The 19,169-nt window shown below is 43.4% G+C and overlaps 1 protein-coding gene across 3 annotated transcripts in view; it reads left to right on the top strand.

The window, feature by feature from the left end:
- The window catches only part of SPATA17 (spermatogenesis associated 17), a 108,851-nt gene that overhangs the window by 29,873 nt on the left and 59,809 nt on the right, over positions 1 to 19,169 (top strand). For all 3 annotated transcript variants that reach the window (XM_029047406.2, XM_029047405.2, XM_029047408.2), the window contains one exon: positions 13,356 to 13,479. In XM_029047406.2, coding sequence (XP_028903239.1) covers positions 13,356 to 13,479 — 124 coding nt within the window. The remainder of the gene's footprint in view (positions 1 to 13,355; positions 13,480 to 19,169) is intronic.

Raw genomic sequence — 19,169 nt, 5'->3', positions numbered from 1 at the left:
TTAGCATGCCGATGCCATTACATCGTTAGAATTTACGTAGAATGTCAATTTCTAACTATGGTTAGCTTATGATTCTTTGACTGAGGTTATCTCCATAATGCGGCATATAAACCACTTCTTCTGTGGAGCTCTATAAAGAAATTAGGATGGGAGAGCCAAGCAGATTAAAAAAAATATATAAATCATAGATATTGGGTTCATATGTTTGGTTACTTGATGGCCACAAGCATCGCTGTCAAGAATACGAACTTCACCCCAACTCTTAAAGCTCTCTTTTCAGGTCAGAATAATGAAGACCGGTTCAGTCCCTGAATTCAGTAATGTGCCTTGAATTTTTTCTAGCAGATCTACTTAGATCTCTCAAAACCTTTTCCACAGTTCACACTTTCATCCTCCAGACTCCATTGCCGCTTGCCCTGCCCTCCTTTAAATGTGGGTCCTTATTCTCGTAGTTGCGGGGAACTATTTACTCCTGCTCTTTATCTCTCCCAAAAGCAGCAGGCTCCTGCCCCGAACCCCGCAACACCTCTCCTTTTTTTAATCCTGCCCTCTCCGCCTCACCTCGGCCACCCAGTCCCCCAAAGCAATTCAGCAGTCGGAACGGAAGGAAAAGGAAAGGGTGGCAGTCGTCTCTGTTCCTGCTATGTTGGTTTGGGAAACTGAGGCTCCAGTTGACAGAGTGCTTATATGTTCAGCGTGGCTTAGTGGAAAGAGCCTGGGCTTCGGAGTCAGAGGTCATGGGTTCGACTCCCGGCTCTGCCACTTGTCAGCTGTGTGACTGTAGGCGAGTCACTTCACTTCTCTGTGCCTCAGTTCCCTCATCTGTAAAATGGGAATTAACTGTGAGCCTCACGTGGGACGACCTGATTACCCTGTATCTATCCCAGCGCTTAGAACAGTGCTCGGCACGTAGTAAGCGCTTAACCAATGCCAACATTATTATTATTATTATTATTCCTGCCCTCAGAGCAGGCATTACTCAGGCACCCTCTTTCAACAGTTGCTACGTATCTGTTATCTCAGATGCGGTGATTTCATTTTCATTTGGAGGGTTATCACTCTTGACTAGGGAATCGGTGGTATTTATTGAGCGCTTACTATGTGCAGAGCGCTCTGCTAAGTGCTTGGGAGCGTACAGTGTAACAATGTAATAGAGTGACAGACGTGTTCTCAGCCCACAGTGAGTTAACGGTTCTTGTATCTTCCTATCTCCCGTTAAGGTAGTCAATTTTTAAAAAATCCAGCAAACTTAGAGAGCCCCTTTGAAATTTTCCTTCCTGATAGAGGCTTGCTCTCTCAAAGGGTAAAAATCCACACTTTTATTGTTCATGGATTTTATACGTTGCCTCTAACAGTGCTGCGAAGTTGGGCGGGGATTGTCCCTGTTGCCGAATTGTCCATTCCAAGCACTTAGTACAGTGCTCTGCACGTAGTAAGCGCTCAGTAAACGCTATTGAATAATAGCACCAAAATGATTAAATGAGCTAATGCACCCCGCCCCCCAACCAAGGCACAATATAATGTGCACCGTGGCAGACAATTTACACATCTGCTTCTTCTGCCACTGTGCTGCACCGTATCCAGACTGGCTTGTGTTGTCAGAAGAACTGTAATTCTGCTGATGTGGTCTATATAAAGCACATTATAGTAGTAGAAATAATAATTCCAATAGTGGCCTTTCTAAAGTGCTTAATACATGCCAAGTACTGTATTAAACATTAAATTAAGTCAGACACAGTCCCTGTTCCACATGGGATGGGGCTCAAAGCAGTAATGGCCAAACCGAAAGTAGTGAATTTTCTAGTGGAGGTGTTTTAAAAAGTAATTACTTTGAATATTTAAACCACACTGAATATACAAATATTGAACAGGGCAGTGTATCTCAGAGAGTAGCACCGGAAGTATAATACTTCGATTAGACCGTAAGCCCGTGAGACGGCAGGGACCGTCTCTATCTGTTGCCGACTTGTTCATTCCAAGCGCTTAATACAGTGCTCTGCACATAGTAAGCGCTCAGGAAATACTATTGAATGAATAATAAGCCTAGCGTGGTAACCGAGTCATTTACGAGCCACGTTATGTCGGTCAAGTAGACCACATCTATTCCGGCTCCTGCAACGCTTAAAATCCACCTGGTTTTCTCATTCTACCGCTTCGTGTCTGGCAGTTACCGCCGGGATAGTCGTGTCGGGTGGGGTTTAGGGAAACGTCAGAATTCGGGGGAAATGACTTGGAGATGTATTTGGGGGGGTCACAGCATTATCACGCAACTGAAGGAGAAACTCTGTTTACGTGGCAGAAACGGCGTGAACAGACTAGGAGGAGATGCAGACGTGGGGATTGGTGAGGAAGGGCTCATAACTCTAATATTCCCGCACACGTTGTCACAGGATAGACGTCATCCGTACCTGCTCTGTCTAGGGCGCGTCTTAACCCGAAAGTAAGAAAGAGGGCAGTTTCGCTAAGCTCGAACGTACCGTTGGCTGTCAGGTGGGGCTTGTTATGCTGTCCATCCTCATTTAACAATCCCACAAGATCTCTTAATGAAGTTAAGCCCCAAGTTCACTCCAATAATTCTGTGGCGAGAGTTTGTGCAGTGTAACAATTCATCACTTGTCAGGAAGGCACTTTTAGTTTATACATTTAATAAGGGCATCCTCTAGCTTGGTTAATTAGAAGTGAACAGTTTGCATATTTACTAAATGCGGAGTGTCACTGCCACCACGGCCTATTGCCTACATGAATTATTTCTCTATCTGCAATAAACAGCTGGGTAATTATTACTGCCATAATCAGATAAATTCCCTCTGTAAGGCTTTCCTTACATGGCGATTCTTTGAACTCATCCAAAGCAGAACAAAATTTATGAACTCCAGCAGCTAGGCTACTTTTTCGCGGTATAGTGTCCCCGCTCTCTGTTTCAAGGACACGTACATCATCGTAAATATTGTGTAAATTGAGAAAATAAACACGATCGCCTGAAGATTAGATATTAATAAACTTAATTTTCAAAATGTAATATTCTGATTGCAACGCAGTAAATTATAGTATTTTGTATTTATCCAGTTGTAGCTGACAGGCCACCCTTACCAAGGGTTATTCTAGGCTATGGAAGAAAATGGGATTTTTAGTCGTCAAGTCGTAAAAAACCCTAAAGGCGCCTCACAGCATCGTGACGTAAGCCTCGTTGAGCGTATGCAGATGTGATAATTTCTAGATGTCAGGTTTTCAGAATTTATGTTGCTTTTTACAAACTGCTCAGATGACTTATTTTAAAAGTATTGTAAGCATCCTGTATTTAAAAATAGACATTTAGTCACTATTTAGAATTTATTTGATATCCTTTTCAGATATATAACTACATTGAAATTCTGAATGACATAGGGGAATATGACATTTAAATATATTGCAGTTGTGATTATGGGAAACGGTGTCTACATATTTTGATCTGTCTCTCAAAGATGTCGCTAGTGACAGTGAGATCTTATTAACGTAAGCTGGGGGATGCAGAACTGTTGGTGAGACTTTTGTCGCCACGGTGCACGTGGCTGATAAAATAAATGCTGAATAACAATCCCTTTTCACAATCTGTGCATGTATAGGTTATCCCTGCAGCAATATTACATGGTGCCTGACACTTTTCTTTTCTCCCTCGTGGTATCTTGTTCTCCGCAAAGTTTTGGTTTCAAGATAGTCACCCTATTTCTGCCAAGCTGTTCTTTCTTCTTTTGTCTCCCAACTGTACGCTTCTATATCATATTGCTTGAGATTTGCTTCACAGGGTCTTTCAAGAGTTCCTGCTATCCCCCTTGTTTATGGTTGACCCGTATCAGGTCACCACAAAAAAAAACCACAGCTGTTTGGGTATCATGAAGTCTTGTATTATTCTCTGGTTATCCTCCCCAGCAAAGTTATTTCGTGGCGACCGTTGCGTACGTCTCCAAATAAGTTTGAGAGCTAGATTGCCGAGCAGAAGGGTTTGGACAGTCACCCAGTCCGTCGTATTTATTGAACCCTTGCTCTGCGCACTCTCCTAAGTGCATCGGAGGGCACTAAATCACGATATAATAGAGTAGGTAGATACGTTCCTTGCCCACAACGAGTGTACAGTCTAGACAGGGAGACGGGCATTAATATATATAAATTATGAATATGTCCCTAAGTGCTGTGGGGCTGGGGACGGGGGTGGTGAATAAAGGTAGGAAGTCGGTGCCTGCGCACTTTGCTCCTCTAATGCCAACCTACTCGCTGCACCTCGATCTCGTCTCTTCTGCCGCCGACCTCTCACCCACAACCTGCCACTGGGCCGGAATGCCCTGCCTTTTCTATCCCACGGACAGTTACTCTCCCCACCGTCAAAGCCTTACTAAGAAAATACATAGGTGAGAATCAGTTTTTTTTATGGTATGTGTTGAGCGCTTACTCTGTGCCAGGCACCGTTCTAACCACTGGAGTAAATACAAATCAGTCAGTTTGGACGCAGTCCGTGTCTCAGATGGGGCCCACAGTCTTAATCCCCCTTTAACGGATGAGGTGACTGAGGCACAGAGAAGTTAAGTGACTTGTCCAAGCAGCAGACAGTGGCAGAGCTGGGATCAGAACCCAGATCCTTCTGACTCCCAGGCCCGTGTTCTATCCACTAGGCCACTAAGCTACTTCCCAGAGCCCTTAAAGGGCTCCCACTCTAAGACCTAAGGGGAGCTGAAAGAATAAAAACCCAAAAGCATCATGAAAGACAAGGCTTAGAGTGCAGTCGGTCAGTTGGTAAAGGGAACTCGCTGGGAGCTCGCCGTTGTCCAGAACCCAGTCATGACCGAAGCCTTTCCCAAGCCCCAAATTTAGTAGAAGCCTGCAGGTGCAGATGGCATATCGCTTCTAGTCGTTCGATAAAACTAATTGCCACATCGGAGCACTGTTTGCTTCTCTGATGTACTAGATTGAAGAAAGAATGTGTCATCATTAGTTTTATCATTCTTCGCTCCGCGTGATGACAAATTCAGATTGCTTATGACAGTGTAATTTCTGATGCTTATATTTACAGTATTTAGTTTAGTTTTACCAAGCATGTGTTTTCATTTAACTTCAACAGTCAATCTGTATCTCGATCCAAATACCCGCATTGAAATTCAGGATGCCACGCTACATCAGTACAAGGAGATTTCTCATAAAATAACAGGAATTAAATTTTAAACAGTATCCTAATATGACATTTTAAATGATAAACATAAAATAAATTGTTTTGAATATATCACTAAATCATTTTCATACTAATCTTGTGTCACTGAGGAGAATACTGATAAATTGCTCTCAGATCACGTAACGCCCCAGAAAGTACTTTGAGCGGTCCTTGATGTAGAGTACAATTCCAGAGAACACGGACCACTGTGTTTCGTGGCAAAGAGTCAAGAAATATGACCCGGGACCAATGTTATGGAATAACAATACAACATCCTCCATCTAATAGCCTGCTAAGCTGCCTACAAAAGGCATGAGTGGGTCAAGTCAGTGAGAAGTACCACCAAATGATGCTTTTGAGGGTAATAGAGTAAATAACAGTTGTTTAATCGTCAGTTTCCCAAACTGGTGGCTTCATAAAATTCCATGAGGCAGAATGCCTCAGGAAAAATCAGTGCAAAATTACTGCACGGGCTTTGGTCTGCGGATAGTTTGGGAATGTATTGGGGCTGCCTGATTCAAATCTAGGGATTCAAGAACGAAGACCATACTTTCTGACGCGCAAAGTGAGAGAGCAGGCGAGGCTTCTGAAGCTAGGGCTTGAGTGGGGGAGGAGCTCAGTGTCCAAAATTAGGAGGAAGAAGAAGACAGGAAAGGTAGAAAGACAAAAATGATGCAGATAAAGGGAGAGAGAGAGAGTTAGAAGGGAGAGACAGACATACAAAAATAATGGGAAGGAGAGAGAGAGAGAGAGTGAAATGCAGTCAAGTGGACAGAAGTAGAGGCAGACACAAACAGGGAGAAGAGACACACATCACTATCTTAATCACTATTTATTGAGCACCCTCTGAGTGCAAAACACTACGCTAGGAGTGAAGGAGATTACCCTTGAGGAGCTGTCTACCGGAAGATCTTACGCAGACCCCATTCCAAACCAGAGTTTGTCTTGAATTCAAGAGATACTCGCACCCCAAGTGAAGCAACGAGTCCACCGGTTCTCAGCTGCCGCTCCTCCAGCCAGCATTCTTAACCCTAATACTGCCGCAGCTCTGGGAGGAGCATCTGCTGTCTGGATCTCCTTAGCGGGGCATTGGGGAGCTAGCTACCGCCCAAAGCCGGAATTCCCGGAAGAAAGGACCCCTCGCAGACCCAGCAGCAGGAGGGCTGGGGCCAGGGCATCGTGGTGACGAGTGAGATCAATCAGTCAGTCGGTCGTATTTATTGAGTACTTATTGTAAGCAGAATACCGCACTCAGTGCTTGGGAGAGTACAGGGAAAGACACATTCTCTGCCCAGAACTAGCCCTCAGCCAGTCAGTCAGTCAGTGGTGTTTATTCAGTAGTATTTACTGTGTGCACTTGGGAATGTACAATGCAATAAAGTTGGTAGGCACAATCCCCGCCCTCAAGGAACTTACAGTCTAAGGGGGAGACAGACGTTCGTGTCGCATTCTCAAATCATCACTGGCGTCCTCCTCCTCGGAAGAGCACTGCACTTCCGTCTGGGGGATATAATCAGAGGAGACAAGATCCCCACTCTTGAGGAGTTATAGATCAGCTAACAGTACAACTCTGACCATGTTCATACTCGCCTCGTGATTGTCCTCCAAATCTGCCTGATTGGGAGCTGTTATATGGGAATTCTGATCCCCCGTAGATTGCTTTCCTTCAGTCAATCAATGGTATTTACTGAGTGCTTACTATGTGCAGAACACTGTCCTGAGAGCTAGGGAGAGTACTTCTCTATCCATCTTCCTGGAAGAGATGGGGACAAGGGGTAGAACCTGGAAAATTCTAAGATGTATCTTGCAGTCAGTTAAAACATGTTGTCGGGGATTGCGCTGAGTTGAGGTCACTGGATGGACTGGTGATACAAGCTCCTCGAATAGCCCCGATACCTGCACGGCGATCTCCTTGAGAAGTTTCCTGTGTCAGTTGATGCCTTCTGTTAAATTTGCCCCGTGCTGTTTCCAGTCTAAAGTTGATAGTTCTGGGGGGGGGGAAAAAAAAGGCTCCTAAAAAATGTACTTGGTCCACACAGACTTGGCCATATACACATTCTTCTATTATCATCCGTGAAGTTTCAAGTCGTAACGGCACAGCTATAGGTGTAAAATCCCGAAATCTCCTTTATAGGAAACCTTTTTCTTTTGCTAAAAGTATGTAATAATATAATCATATGGATTCTTAAGGGTACTTCCATATGAATTATAGGGTGTCTCGTTCACATTCTTGGCTGTGACAAATCTGTGAAGTGTCCTCTCACTGCCCGGAACGTTCACAAGATACCTTATAATTCAATTATAAGTACCCTCCGGGAACCATATAATTACATATTCTCAGTAATATTCTCATCGATGGCAATCAGCCATTCCTGGGAGTAGAACGCTGATCTAGTGACCATCTGATGATGTGACACTGTTTTTAACGTGGGGTAGAAGTGAGGTTCTAGGTTGCAGGGAGCATATATGATGGCCAGACCACCCAATCATAAATCCGAAGCTCCAGTTTCTCCTCTTAATGCACCCCTTGCTGTTTAATTTTCAGCTCTAGCAAGTTCTTAAAAATATGGAGACCAATACTGTGCTTATTCATGAAGTTCTTCGAAATCCTAACGCTCTCTCTCCATCCATATATAGCTATATATTATTTCGAGATATATGCATCGCCGCACTAAGTATTAAAATCTAGGCATAATTCAGTCTCTCAATAATCCAGCAATCTGATTTGAGAGAGAGGGCACAAGGATCGAAGAATGTGTGAAGGAACTTATTTCATACAACTCTCGGCTGGGTTGTCGGTCAAAGGTGAGAAGGGGAAGAATGGAGGAGAGTTAGTTGTGCCTATATGGCAGTTCTGCCAAGGCTGACCCTTCTGTGCCTCTCCGGAAGGACATAACCGTGTACTTCTGGAGAGAGACATGAAGGTGTTCTTCTGGCAGGTGCATAGGCCAGTGGACACATACATAGCTTGTATTTTTGTGGACTGCGTTGCATAGAATCCACCGTGCACATGAGAGTTGTAAACAGCAATAGCTACAGCACCTGATTTGAAGTCCTAATACTATCAGTCTCAACGCCTGCCCGCAGACAAATCACTTAATCCTAAATGCCCTCCTTCAACTGTAAATGGAAGTCCTTCATTTTCTGTACATCACAGGATGTAAAAATCGATAAATGACGAGAGGTGGTTGGTCAAGAGCAGAAAATGGGGAACAGACGAGGCCAATAACCGCCTACTCCATCTGGTTACAAAGTCTGAGATTTTATTTATTTTTCAATGTTTCGTGGCACTGTTTAAGCGCTTAGTGTAGGTAGACACAAGGTAATCAGGTTGAACACAATCCCTGTCCTACCTGGGGCTCTCGATTCTAATCCCCATTTTACAGATGGGGTGACTGAGACACAGAGAAGTTAAGTGACCTGTCCAAGGTCGCATAGCAGACGAGTGGCAGAGCCGTGATTAGAACCCAGGTCCTTCTGACTCCCAGGCCCGTGCTCTCTGTTCCGAAGGAGGGAAAATTAGAAATTATATCTTTTGTTTTTGAATAGGACACTAGTTTTAGCCCGTGAATAGAAAAGATATCAAGGTGAACATTTCAGGCGTTTATGTTCCAAAGCTAAAATATTTTATGCCTGTCTGTGGAGATAGCCGATTTTGGATGAATTAAGGGAATGGTGAATCCAAGTTATTAATATTTATGGCTATTAGAATGGGAATGCTCAAAAATTCTGATGGGTTAGGTACTTTTCCCTTATAAAAGCTGGATACTTTTAGAAAATGATTTTATCTAGGTTTTAGACTCCATTGAGGTTTTTTTTTTTATTGGATCTAAATTGAGCCAGCTTTGCTGAATAACCATAAACAAGGGCCAAAATCAGCCACCCTATATTTAGTATTACTGAAGGAAGATATGAAATTATGAGCTCCCCCCAGGATTTAATTGAGAAGTCTGTGTAGGCTCCACTGGTCACGACTGAACCAAACTCCCAATTTAGAAAAAGATCAAAATTGGGATTTAATTAGCAACAAAATAGGAAAGAGCACAGCGGAGAATACTAAATATGAGGTTCGCTAGGTGATATTTAGAGCTACTGGAGTTTCAGACCGTCAAGGCCAAACCGAGGATCCGATTAGCCGGAGGCCTGAGGTTAGGCCACGTGATCTGCCTGCAGTCTTCCCTGGGGAAAATAGAATTTGGTATAAAATAATCTCCAAATTAAGGTAATAACAAAAGTAATCTGCTCTAGCTTCCTTCCTACCTCAGGCCCGGCCTGGATGAAAACACACGGCCACGTGAAGATTTCTTCGGACTGGGTCACAGGGAGAGGTTAGGCAACCCAGAGCATATCCAGCTTCATTTCCCTCACTTTACCTTCTCTTGCTCTCGGGAAAGTTCAGCTCAGCCCCCTCCCCGTCACCCGTAAGGTGGGTGGAGCTTTCCTCCCTATTGGATAAGAAGCCAGGCCCTGCCTAGAATAATCGAAACAACCTGGTGGGTGGGTGGGGTGGGGATGGGGGTGTCCCCCTTGCCAGACCCGTGACCTTGCTAACAACGGACATTTCACAAAATAGCCTGAAATTCAGTAGCCGTCCCCCGTTACAAGGTATTTCTTCGAGCCCTCTCCCTCAAGTGCAGCATGGCTCAGTGGAAAGAGCCTGGGCTTGGGAGTCGTAGCTCATGGGTTCGAATCCCGGCTCCAGCGCTTGTCAGCTGTGTGACCTCGGGCAAGTCACTTAACTTCTCTGTGCCTCGGTTACCTCATCTGTAAAATGGGGGTTAAGATTGTGAGCCTCATGTGGGACAACCTGATGACCCTGTATCTCCCCCAGCGCTTAGAACAGTGCTCTGCACATAGTAAGCGCTTAACAAATACCAACATTATTATTATTATCAAGTGCTATCGAATTTTAACACCGCTCTCTCTTACAGCCTTTCTCTCACTTCAAGGTAAACCTGCTCAGTTCACCGTGGTTTAAGCACCTCCCATTCTCACCTCAACTTTGCAATATTATTTTGATCGACTTGAATAGTGGGATTAAGGCCCGTTTGATTTTGGAATTCGATAATGACGTATTTCTAATATGCTAGCACATTGTGCCATTTTGCCGAATAGGAGGTGAGAGATGCTACTTTTGACAATAAAGTGCTTCTTTTTCGTAGCTAAACGCTTACATTTCTATCCGAGTGGTTCATTATTAGCAGACATTTACATCGCTGTTGGATCGCGTAACTATAGTCATTGTGCTCTCTGCCACAGTTTTGGATATATTTTTCTCTCAATATTAGGGACCTTGAAAACACATTTATACACTCTACATTATTTCCCGAGGGAACCGCTACCTCGTCTGGTGCTCTTCCACTAAATACTCGATTTTCTCGGGACTGATTAGGAGTGCTAACCGGTGTAGGGCAGTACTTGATATTACACAAAGAGAGGAACCTCGGTGAAGGGGAAAATAGAGCCGGTTGTACCATCCGATGTGAAAGAATCCAGGAACAAATTGCCGCCCAGGGATTTTACAGCCCCAGCGGCAGGGGAAGTGAGGAGTCTGACTTTCTGAGGTTTGTATGAATTAGCCAAAGAAGTAACAGCTGTGTCCCCATGGCCCCATTATACCTTCCTTCCAAATAACATCTTCCTCTGCTGCCTTGCCCACTCCTGTCTCTCTGCGACAAACACTTTGGGTTCAAATTGAGTATTTCAACCTGCACATTTATCCTCTTGTTCTTAAGTCTCTTTGAGGGAAAGTGGAATGGACTAACTGCGCGTGAGTGTACGTGCGTGTACACCGCTGGCCTCTGTGACAAAGATAACATTCATTTAGTTAAGAGCTTAGCTAGCGGCAAGATAGCCATCTGCTGAGGTAGGCTTGTGTTCGGTGCGGCGGACGAAGTTTAAGGCCATCTATTCTCACCCCGCTCCTTATGGGGTGTTTCTTAGGGGATTTATATCATAATCTGTCTTCGGAATCGTCTTCGGTTTACTCACAGTTGGGTAGACGTAGATTAAGGAATCGGCAAGGTTCTTGACGGCAGGGGTCTTGTCCATGGGTTCGAATCCCGGCTCTGCCGGTTGTCAGCTGTGTGACTGTGGGCAAGTCACTTCACTTCTCTGTGCCTCAGTTACCTCCTCTGTAAAAGGGGGATTAACTGTGAGCCTCACGTGGGACAACTTGATGACCCTGCATCTACCCCGGCGCTTAGAACAGTGCTCTGCACATAGTAAGCGCTCAACAAATACCAACATCATTGTACCGTGCTCCCCAAAGCGCACCGTTCAGTATGCTGCAATCAGCCAGTCGGTGGTATTTATTGAGTGCATACTGTGTGCGCAGCACTGAACTAAATGCCTGCAAATCAACCGAGTTGGTAGAAACGTATCTACCCCAGCACTTAGCTCAGTGCTTGGCACACAGTTAACACCTTAATGATATCCTTATCACTGTTACTATCGTTAATAATAATATTAAATTTGTCATTTTTAGTAATTTCAGGACTGCTAACAGGATGTCCCGAAAAGGCATTAAACATTCATTTACAGACTTGAACTTTAAAGATTAAAATGGATCGTGTAATTCCTCATTATTTATATGGAGCTCAAGACAGTAATTTTTCCTCATACGAATGCTTACTTACTCGCACGTTACCGCGCCGAAATCTGTACCTTAAGGACAAAGAGAGGTCACCGATCTCTCCGACTCCTAGTTCTTTGTCAAAAATGGACACAGTTAATGAGGTTTGTTTGGTACAGCACAAATTCTCAGACACAGATAGAGATCCTTTCAATGGAAACAAATTTGTTTGGCTTTACCGGGTTACTTAGCGATTAATAATAGCCTTGAGATGCAGGGCAGAAAGGTCATCGTACCAGCTTGCCAACACAATTTAAAATGTGCAGCCAGTCCAGCTCGGCGGGCTCTCGGGCCCCGCAAACGCCGAGCGTAGAGTCAAAGCCGCTATTTTCCAACTTCTCTTTCATATTAATAAGCAATTTTCAAGAGAAGGGTGGCAAAATGGGGGCCGTGCCACTCTAAGTAATTCATTTATTTTGCAATTTAATCTTATGTTGAAAAAAAATCACACTGCCGCAAAAGCGAAGCATGGTGATTTTTAAACATCACTGTGTTTCATAAGTAACCTTGTATAAAATATTGAATTAGAAGCCTTTGACAGTAAACCGTAACAAAAATATTTCTAGAGACTGAAATAGATAGTCCATCTCTTTGAAGTTTCTCCACTCATTCTTGTTTCCCCTGATACTTTCTGAGAAATACAGAAATTTGCCCTTATCTGAATGGAGCATATCAGGTGTATTTTTTAAGAGAAAAAAGGAAGCGTAAAAATTGTAATGTTTTCTTTATCAAGAATAAACAAGTTGGGCTGTGGAATTCATTTCAAATACTCCAGTTTCCTATAATCAGAGTCTGTTCTCTTTTAACATTTCTCTGCTATGCAGGCTATCAGCGGGGTTCCGAAATGCATATCCTGTTTGTTCTAGATTTCAGATTTCCCATTCAAACTCATAGAGGTATTCATATTAACTGATCATTACAAACCTTATCATTTTCCTTATGAATGCCTCGATTTCACATATTTTGAAAAAGGGCCAGTTTGTATTTTAGTATTTGATGTGTAGACTAATTTTCAACGGCTGCTTTCGACACGATTTTTGACCTCTTAATTAAAGCAAAATAACAATGAATGAAATAGGTATATAAAATGCATAGACCTGTAAGTTTGGAATAGCATCGTTTAGCACATGAGATGAATTGACATCTCAAAATATTTCTAAATGTACAAAAATGCAGTTAAAAATTACCCCCTAACAGCATTGATTTCAAAATAGATGTAAAACAAACCGAGGTATATGCTTTTTGATCTGATCTTCCTGGCAAAATTTATAGCTCCTATTTTCCTTGTTTTATATGTTTTGGGAGATAAATAACTCAAGGGGCCATGTAAGCCCCACTGGAAACCCTTAAATTGTGACATATTTAAATGCGCTCTTGGGTACCGAGTCGCACCGTGTGCAGTGCGGCGTTTCTGTATTTTTATAAAATGTTAGGCGTTATCGGCGGCACGGCAAGAGAGTTCACTCCATCGGCAGTGAAAGGGTTGAAATGTTGGCGTCCTCTTGCCTTAACGCTGGAAAATTTCAAAGAGCCGTTCTCTCGCAGGGAAAGAATGGCGATAATGGCAGCGTCGATGGAGGAAGAGAAGAGGAAGGTAGACCACGAAAGGGAAGAACAGAAAAAGGATTACCAGGCCCGAAAGATGCATTACCTCGTCAGCACAGAGCAGGTTGGTGTACCTGTTCCTGACAGCTCATGAAAGTCACTTGGGCCTCCAGCTCGACAGAGATAAACTAGCGGGCTGGATGGGACATGACTTGTTGAAAAGATATCACAGAGACACCACTTCGAGTTCAATTTCGTGTTTTTCTGTAGGCGAGAGCAGGCACCATGACTACTCTGTGACAGCAGCTTCATAGAGGCAGCATTCAGCACTGCTGGCAGAAAGAGTCCAAGTCAGCAGTTTGATCTGCCATTGTGATAAGGCGGCGCGAAGGGCACGACCTCGCTTTAAAAACCCATTTTGCCTGGCTCATTGTTGTGTCGTCGCACTTGTCAAGAACTAACAAGTTATTAAGGCGAAAAGGCTTTCATTTTTTCGGTTTTAATTGAGCTAATGCTCCGATTGATACCGTTCTCTTTGTGCTTCCAAAGAGATAGTAAATGGAGGTTTTTCAGGTAGAATCTTTCCTAAATTTGCCTGCCTCGGGATAATTTGCCTTTCATTTTCACGCAGGCTTATGGTTCTCTGGTGTTGAATACTCGCAGATCGCCTTCTTTGGATGTAGTAAAATCTCAATGCCTCAAATTTTCAGTTTGGTGGGGTAGAAGGAGTGCGTTAATGCAAAAGCGCTTTTTCACACGGTCTTCGTAAGAGCCCTCTTTTTGAGGAAAATAATTAGCAAAAGCTAATGAGTTTTCAAGACTGGTGCGTTAGTGATATGAATTCTGGCTGGGCATTTCTGGCTTCGGGTTCCTGTTCTGAGAGAGCGGACTTGGAAGCCACTACGTATCTTCATCTCTACTTTAAAAGAATGGCATGATGATCCACATGATAATATCTGTTAAGTGATTTAAGGATGGAAAATCAAAGTTGTAAACGTAGTTTTATCCGTCGTCCGATCGAAATCGGGATGTCCTGTCAAAATAATTTTTCTTTAGAGTCATCAGTAATCTGAATTTTGATAAAAACAGACAGCTGGTATTGTTAGAACCAGATCATACTGGGATCCGTTTAATCAGTTGTGTTTTTTGAGTTCCTATGTGTGGAGAACAGTATAATGAGTGCTTGGAAGAGTGAAATAGAGAGCGCAGACCCAATTCCTGCCTCAGAGAGTTTGCAAACCTAGAGAGGAGTCGGACACTGGAATAATTTACGGATAGGAGGAGGAGAAGAAATGGGTACGGTACGTATGTGGGCTGGTGCTTAAATAGGTGGGTGTGTAAGTAGATACGTGCAGAAGTGTTGTGGCGGTGGAAGTGCACAAGTGTACGAGAGAGACCTGTTACTGTGGCATTGCCCTCTTTGATTCCTAGACATTTACTGATCGAAAAGCACTAATTTTGGAATGGATGAATCGTAGAGCAGACAAGCACAATCGTATAGCCGGCAAGACAAAATCTGCTTCGTCCTTGCTTCATAGAGATGCCAGGGCTTCACCTGTGTTAAAAAGATGCATGCTTCTCGTTCTGTTTCCTCATCTGTTCTCTCTTGCTCTCTGTTCTTCTCCAAGCCTTTGCTCCTTTGAACTAATTTCCCACTGTTGCTCTCTCTGGCTATGCATTGGCTCCGTGCTTATGTGTGCCTTTGTGTCTGCGTTCTTGTGTTTCGGCGTCTGGTAACCTCTGTGATTCAGTGGGGGCCTCTGTGTAAGTACGTGGAAGACGTGTGTGTGTTTGGTAGCAAGCGGAATAGTGGAACTGGTTCAAACTGTTGTGACTGAACAAAATGTTTTGGACTAGATTATTGGGACCGGATGGCCAAAGTTCTTAACGGACCACGGAGGGAAAGTTGCAGAACGCCTGGTGAGAGTCTGTCGCCTTCTATGACAGACAGTCTCGGTGCTGGATTGTCAGTGTAAATCCTATGTATAAAGAGGGTTCTATCAAAGGGAAGTTGAGGATACCCTGCGGAAAGTACTGCTTAGTACAGTGCTCTGCACATAGTAAGCGCTCAATAAATACTATTGAATGAATGAATGACATCATAAAGGTAATCCGGTGGCCTGAAAAATGGTAAGTGAGCATTCACATGTGAATTACCTGGGAACGGCAGTGAACTTAAGGAAAACAAGCCAAATTGCAACTGTGAGTTGATGGGCCTGGAGCTGGTAGTCACAACTGAGGAGAAGAGACCTAGGATTCGGTGTCGATGGTGCTTTTAAATCATCAATCCAATACGTAGCAGGAGCCAAAAAGGCCAATCAAATGCTGGTAGAAAACAAAATAAAAGGTCTAGTTTTTGTCACTCTATAAAATCATGGTATGCCCACACCTGTGAGTTCTGGGTGTCCCGTCTTATGCAGAACGCAAGACGTTCGGGGTAACAGAGAACCTTCCGTATAGACTGGAAAGACACAGTCAGTGCGGGGACATGGTGGGAGTTTATAAAATCGTGAAAACTGTGGCCAAAGAGAACACAGATGGTTCCCCCAATCTCACGGTATCCAGATTTGATAACACCCATTGAAGTTTGAGGACCGTTGATTCAAAACAAAATAGAGAAACACTTCTTCACATTCCCCCTAGACTGTAAGGCCGTTAGGGGCAGGGATTTTCTCCCTTGATTGCTGTATTTAGCGATAAATACAAGCATTTAGTACAGCGCTCTGCACAGAGTAAAACACTCCATAAATACGATTGAACGAATGGGGCGATAACCGTGAGGAATTTGTTACCTTGAAAGGTGTGCTGGTATAAATGTCCTTAGCCAAAATAAAGATGGTTCCTTCATTTTTATAGCTGCTGCTGTTTGCCCGAGGTGCTCCGGTTCTGACTTCCGTCTCTGCCTGTCTGCCCGTTAATCATTCCCCAAGGAGCAAACTTCCCATCTCTCTTTTGTCCTCTTCTCCTAGCTCACAAACCTGCAGATCAAACAGGGAAAATGAAGTTCTAAAATTGCTTCCCCTTGGAGAGGGATGTAGCAGAAATATCAGGGCCCTCTCCTGGGAAGCAAGCAGGTTAGACTACTCCATCACGTAGACCTGAATATTTGAACACAGGGAAGCAGAGAGAAAAAAGCAGCCGTAGTAGCCGATCTTTCCCCCCATGGAAATCATCTTTTTTGAAAGGATAAACTGGAATGGTGAACTCATCCTAGTTTAGTCGTTTTGCTTTAGGCCAGGTAATTAGTTGCACGGACAGAATGATGCCAGGAAGTTCAAATTAACTATTATTTATATCCCATCACTCTGGCAATTCCTGAGCCCCGGTTAGCGTTAAGAGATCGTTTTAAAATATGGTACGAGGCTGAATTTCAAAAGGAATATAAAAAGTTTAGGGATAAAACTACATTCGTACAGAAGATAAATGTACACTCGAAAGCCAACCCAGGTCTAGGGAATGAGAATTTTAGCTGCTTAGGTCCTCGTTTAACGAGTCAATCTGGGTCACCTCTCCGCGTAGGAAAGAAACATATATTAATGACGAAATTATAAGGTGAATTTGGATGCTAAATGGCTCAGGATAAGAACTGCCCTTTTGATTTCCTTAACGGGTAGAATTTTAAAACAGTCTCTTAAGTAGGCTCAAATTTCCACATAAAATGACCATTTAAGATGGGTGTAACAAACTCGTATCCAACAACAGAAAAAGCCGTTTTAACCGTACCAGAAGCTGCTTTCAGTAATTACCTACGTGCACAGCAAATCCTCAAGTGCTGGCAGGCCAAAGTAGTAGAACCCGCCCTCTTCCCTGTTGCGGTTCATAAAGCTAGCTCTGCCAGTTTGGAGCTCGGAGCCGGAGGTGTTTGGAAGAGAAGAAGGGAAACCCAAAGGGTGGCCTGGACTTTTGAGGGGTTCAGGGGGCAGAATTGGGGGTGGGAGTGGGATTATGTATTCTCATCCACTTCCACAGACTGACTCTGCCACTCTCAAATGCCCTCCCCACTAATCCCACTGCCCAGTCCCAGGGCATAAGCACAAAAGCAGACATTCACACGGCCGTCACTTAGAGAAGGATTGATTTTATTTTAGCCGATTTGGCCACTTGAACTTGATGGTTTGTTAGCAGTTATACAGAGTACCCACATTATTAAGTGGCTTCCAAGGAACACATTTCCCCCTCTGGTCAAGCAGGGGTGAAGGAAGCGAGCTGATGGCTCCGAGACTGGAGACGAAGGGAGGCTGCTCGCACCCTCCATCCCATTGCCCGCTGAGAACCGGAGATGTGAGGATGGAGGAAAAGGCGCTTTTCCTGTTCCGTCTTCTCTTTTTCCTCCCCGTCTCTGTTGCCTCTCTTCGTTCTTCCCTTCCTCGCGGCTTTTTCCTCTCTTTGGCGCCTAAGGTCGAGGCATATCAAAGTTCATCCTCAGGTGCTCCTCCATTCTTAGAAGCGGCGTGGCCTGGGAGTCACAAGAACCTAGGTTTTAATCCCGGCTCTGCCGATCGCTTGCTGTGTGACCTTGGACAAGTCACTTAACTAATCTATGCCTCAGTTTCCTCTACTATAAAATGGGGATTTTTTAATACCTGTTTTCCCTCCTACTTAGACTTTGAGCTCCAGGAGGGACGGGGACTGTGTCTGACCTAAATCAGTTGTGTCTATCGCAGGGCTTAGAACAATGTTTGACACCTAGTAAGCTCTTAAAAAATGCCACTAGCGATAAATAAAGTAAAGGATGGTCCCCCTTCATGCTTTATTACAGTTGCCCCAGCAGATTCCGGGACGAATGGGGGAAAAACCAAATCTGACAGGTTGGGGCGAAGATAACTTTGGAGAGTTATTTTAAAAAAAAACCAAGACACAAAAAACTGGCGTGCTACCATCATTTTAAAAGTCTCATACCCTTTGTCAAATACTAATTCATTATTCACCATAAAGTGTTTCCAAAAGCTCATATTTATTAGTAAATCATATTAATTATCTACCCTTCACCCATGCAAAGATGTTAATATTAAAACTCACCAAAATAACCGATATTGAAGCGAGTGAATTAATAGACCCCTTAGGGTTTCATTAATTAAAAAGTTCAAGTCACATTAAAGCACTTTTTGTATATGTTTATTTCCAACAGAAAGTTGAACATGTTAATATATTTGCATAAATAATCAATCAGCATTTAGTAGTAGTAATAAGGTTAATTTGTTGCTACAGACTTAATAGGATTAGTCAATTATATTTCCCAGAAAATACTATTTGTTATGCAGCCCATCACCTGTAAAAACATGACTGATTTTAATTCCTTCATTAAATGAGCGCATTGAGTTTTTTTGTCCCCATAGAAGAGTTTATTAAAAAATAAAGTGATTATTTAGGTGATTAAATTTAGGTACAGCCCCAAATATATATATGCATATAACGTAACTCTGCAGAAATCGAGCCTTTAATAAAGTTATGGATGTTGCTCGAATAACTCATCGGGCTCGACCTCCCGTTCGCAGGACATCCTTTGTCTGAAGGAAATTTCTCTTGCAGCATTCCTCTTGTTCTGATGAAACATATTAATTCGCATGCCCTTGTACTCGGGTAATAAATGACGTGGTCTGCTCTCCCTACTGGCAGCTTGGTGAAACGAACCCCATTGTGGGATTTGTTAAAAAGAAATGCCACCCCTAAAATAGTGCCAAAGTGGTCAGGGAACCCAGCTTCATTAGGAAAATTAAGATTTTCCTTAATTTTCCCTTAGGAAAATTAAGAGTCCAAAGGCTTTTACTTCTGACCTTCCAAAGCCCAGTTTTCTGTGGAAGGTTTTCATAAGGG

The sequence above is a fragment of the Ornithorhynchus anatinus genome, chromosome 19 (genome assembly GCF_004115215.2).
Source record: "Ornithorhynchus anatinus isolate Pmale09 chromosome 19, mOrnAna1.pri.v4, whole genome shotgun sequence".
NCBI classification, from domain to species: Eukaryota; Metazoa; Chordata; class Mammalia; order Monotremata; family Ornithorhynchidae; genus Ornithorhynchus; species Ornithorhynchus anatinus.
This window is presented reverse-complemented; position numbering and strand designations above follow the sequence as displayed.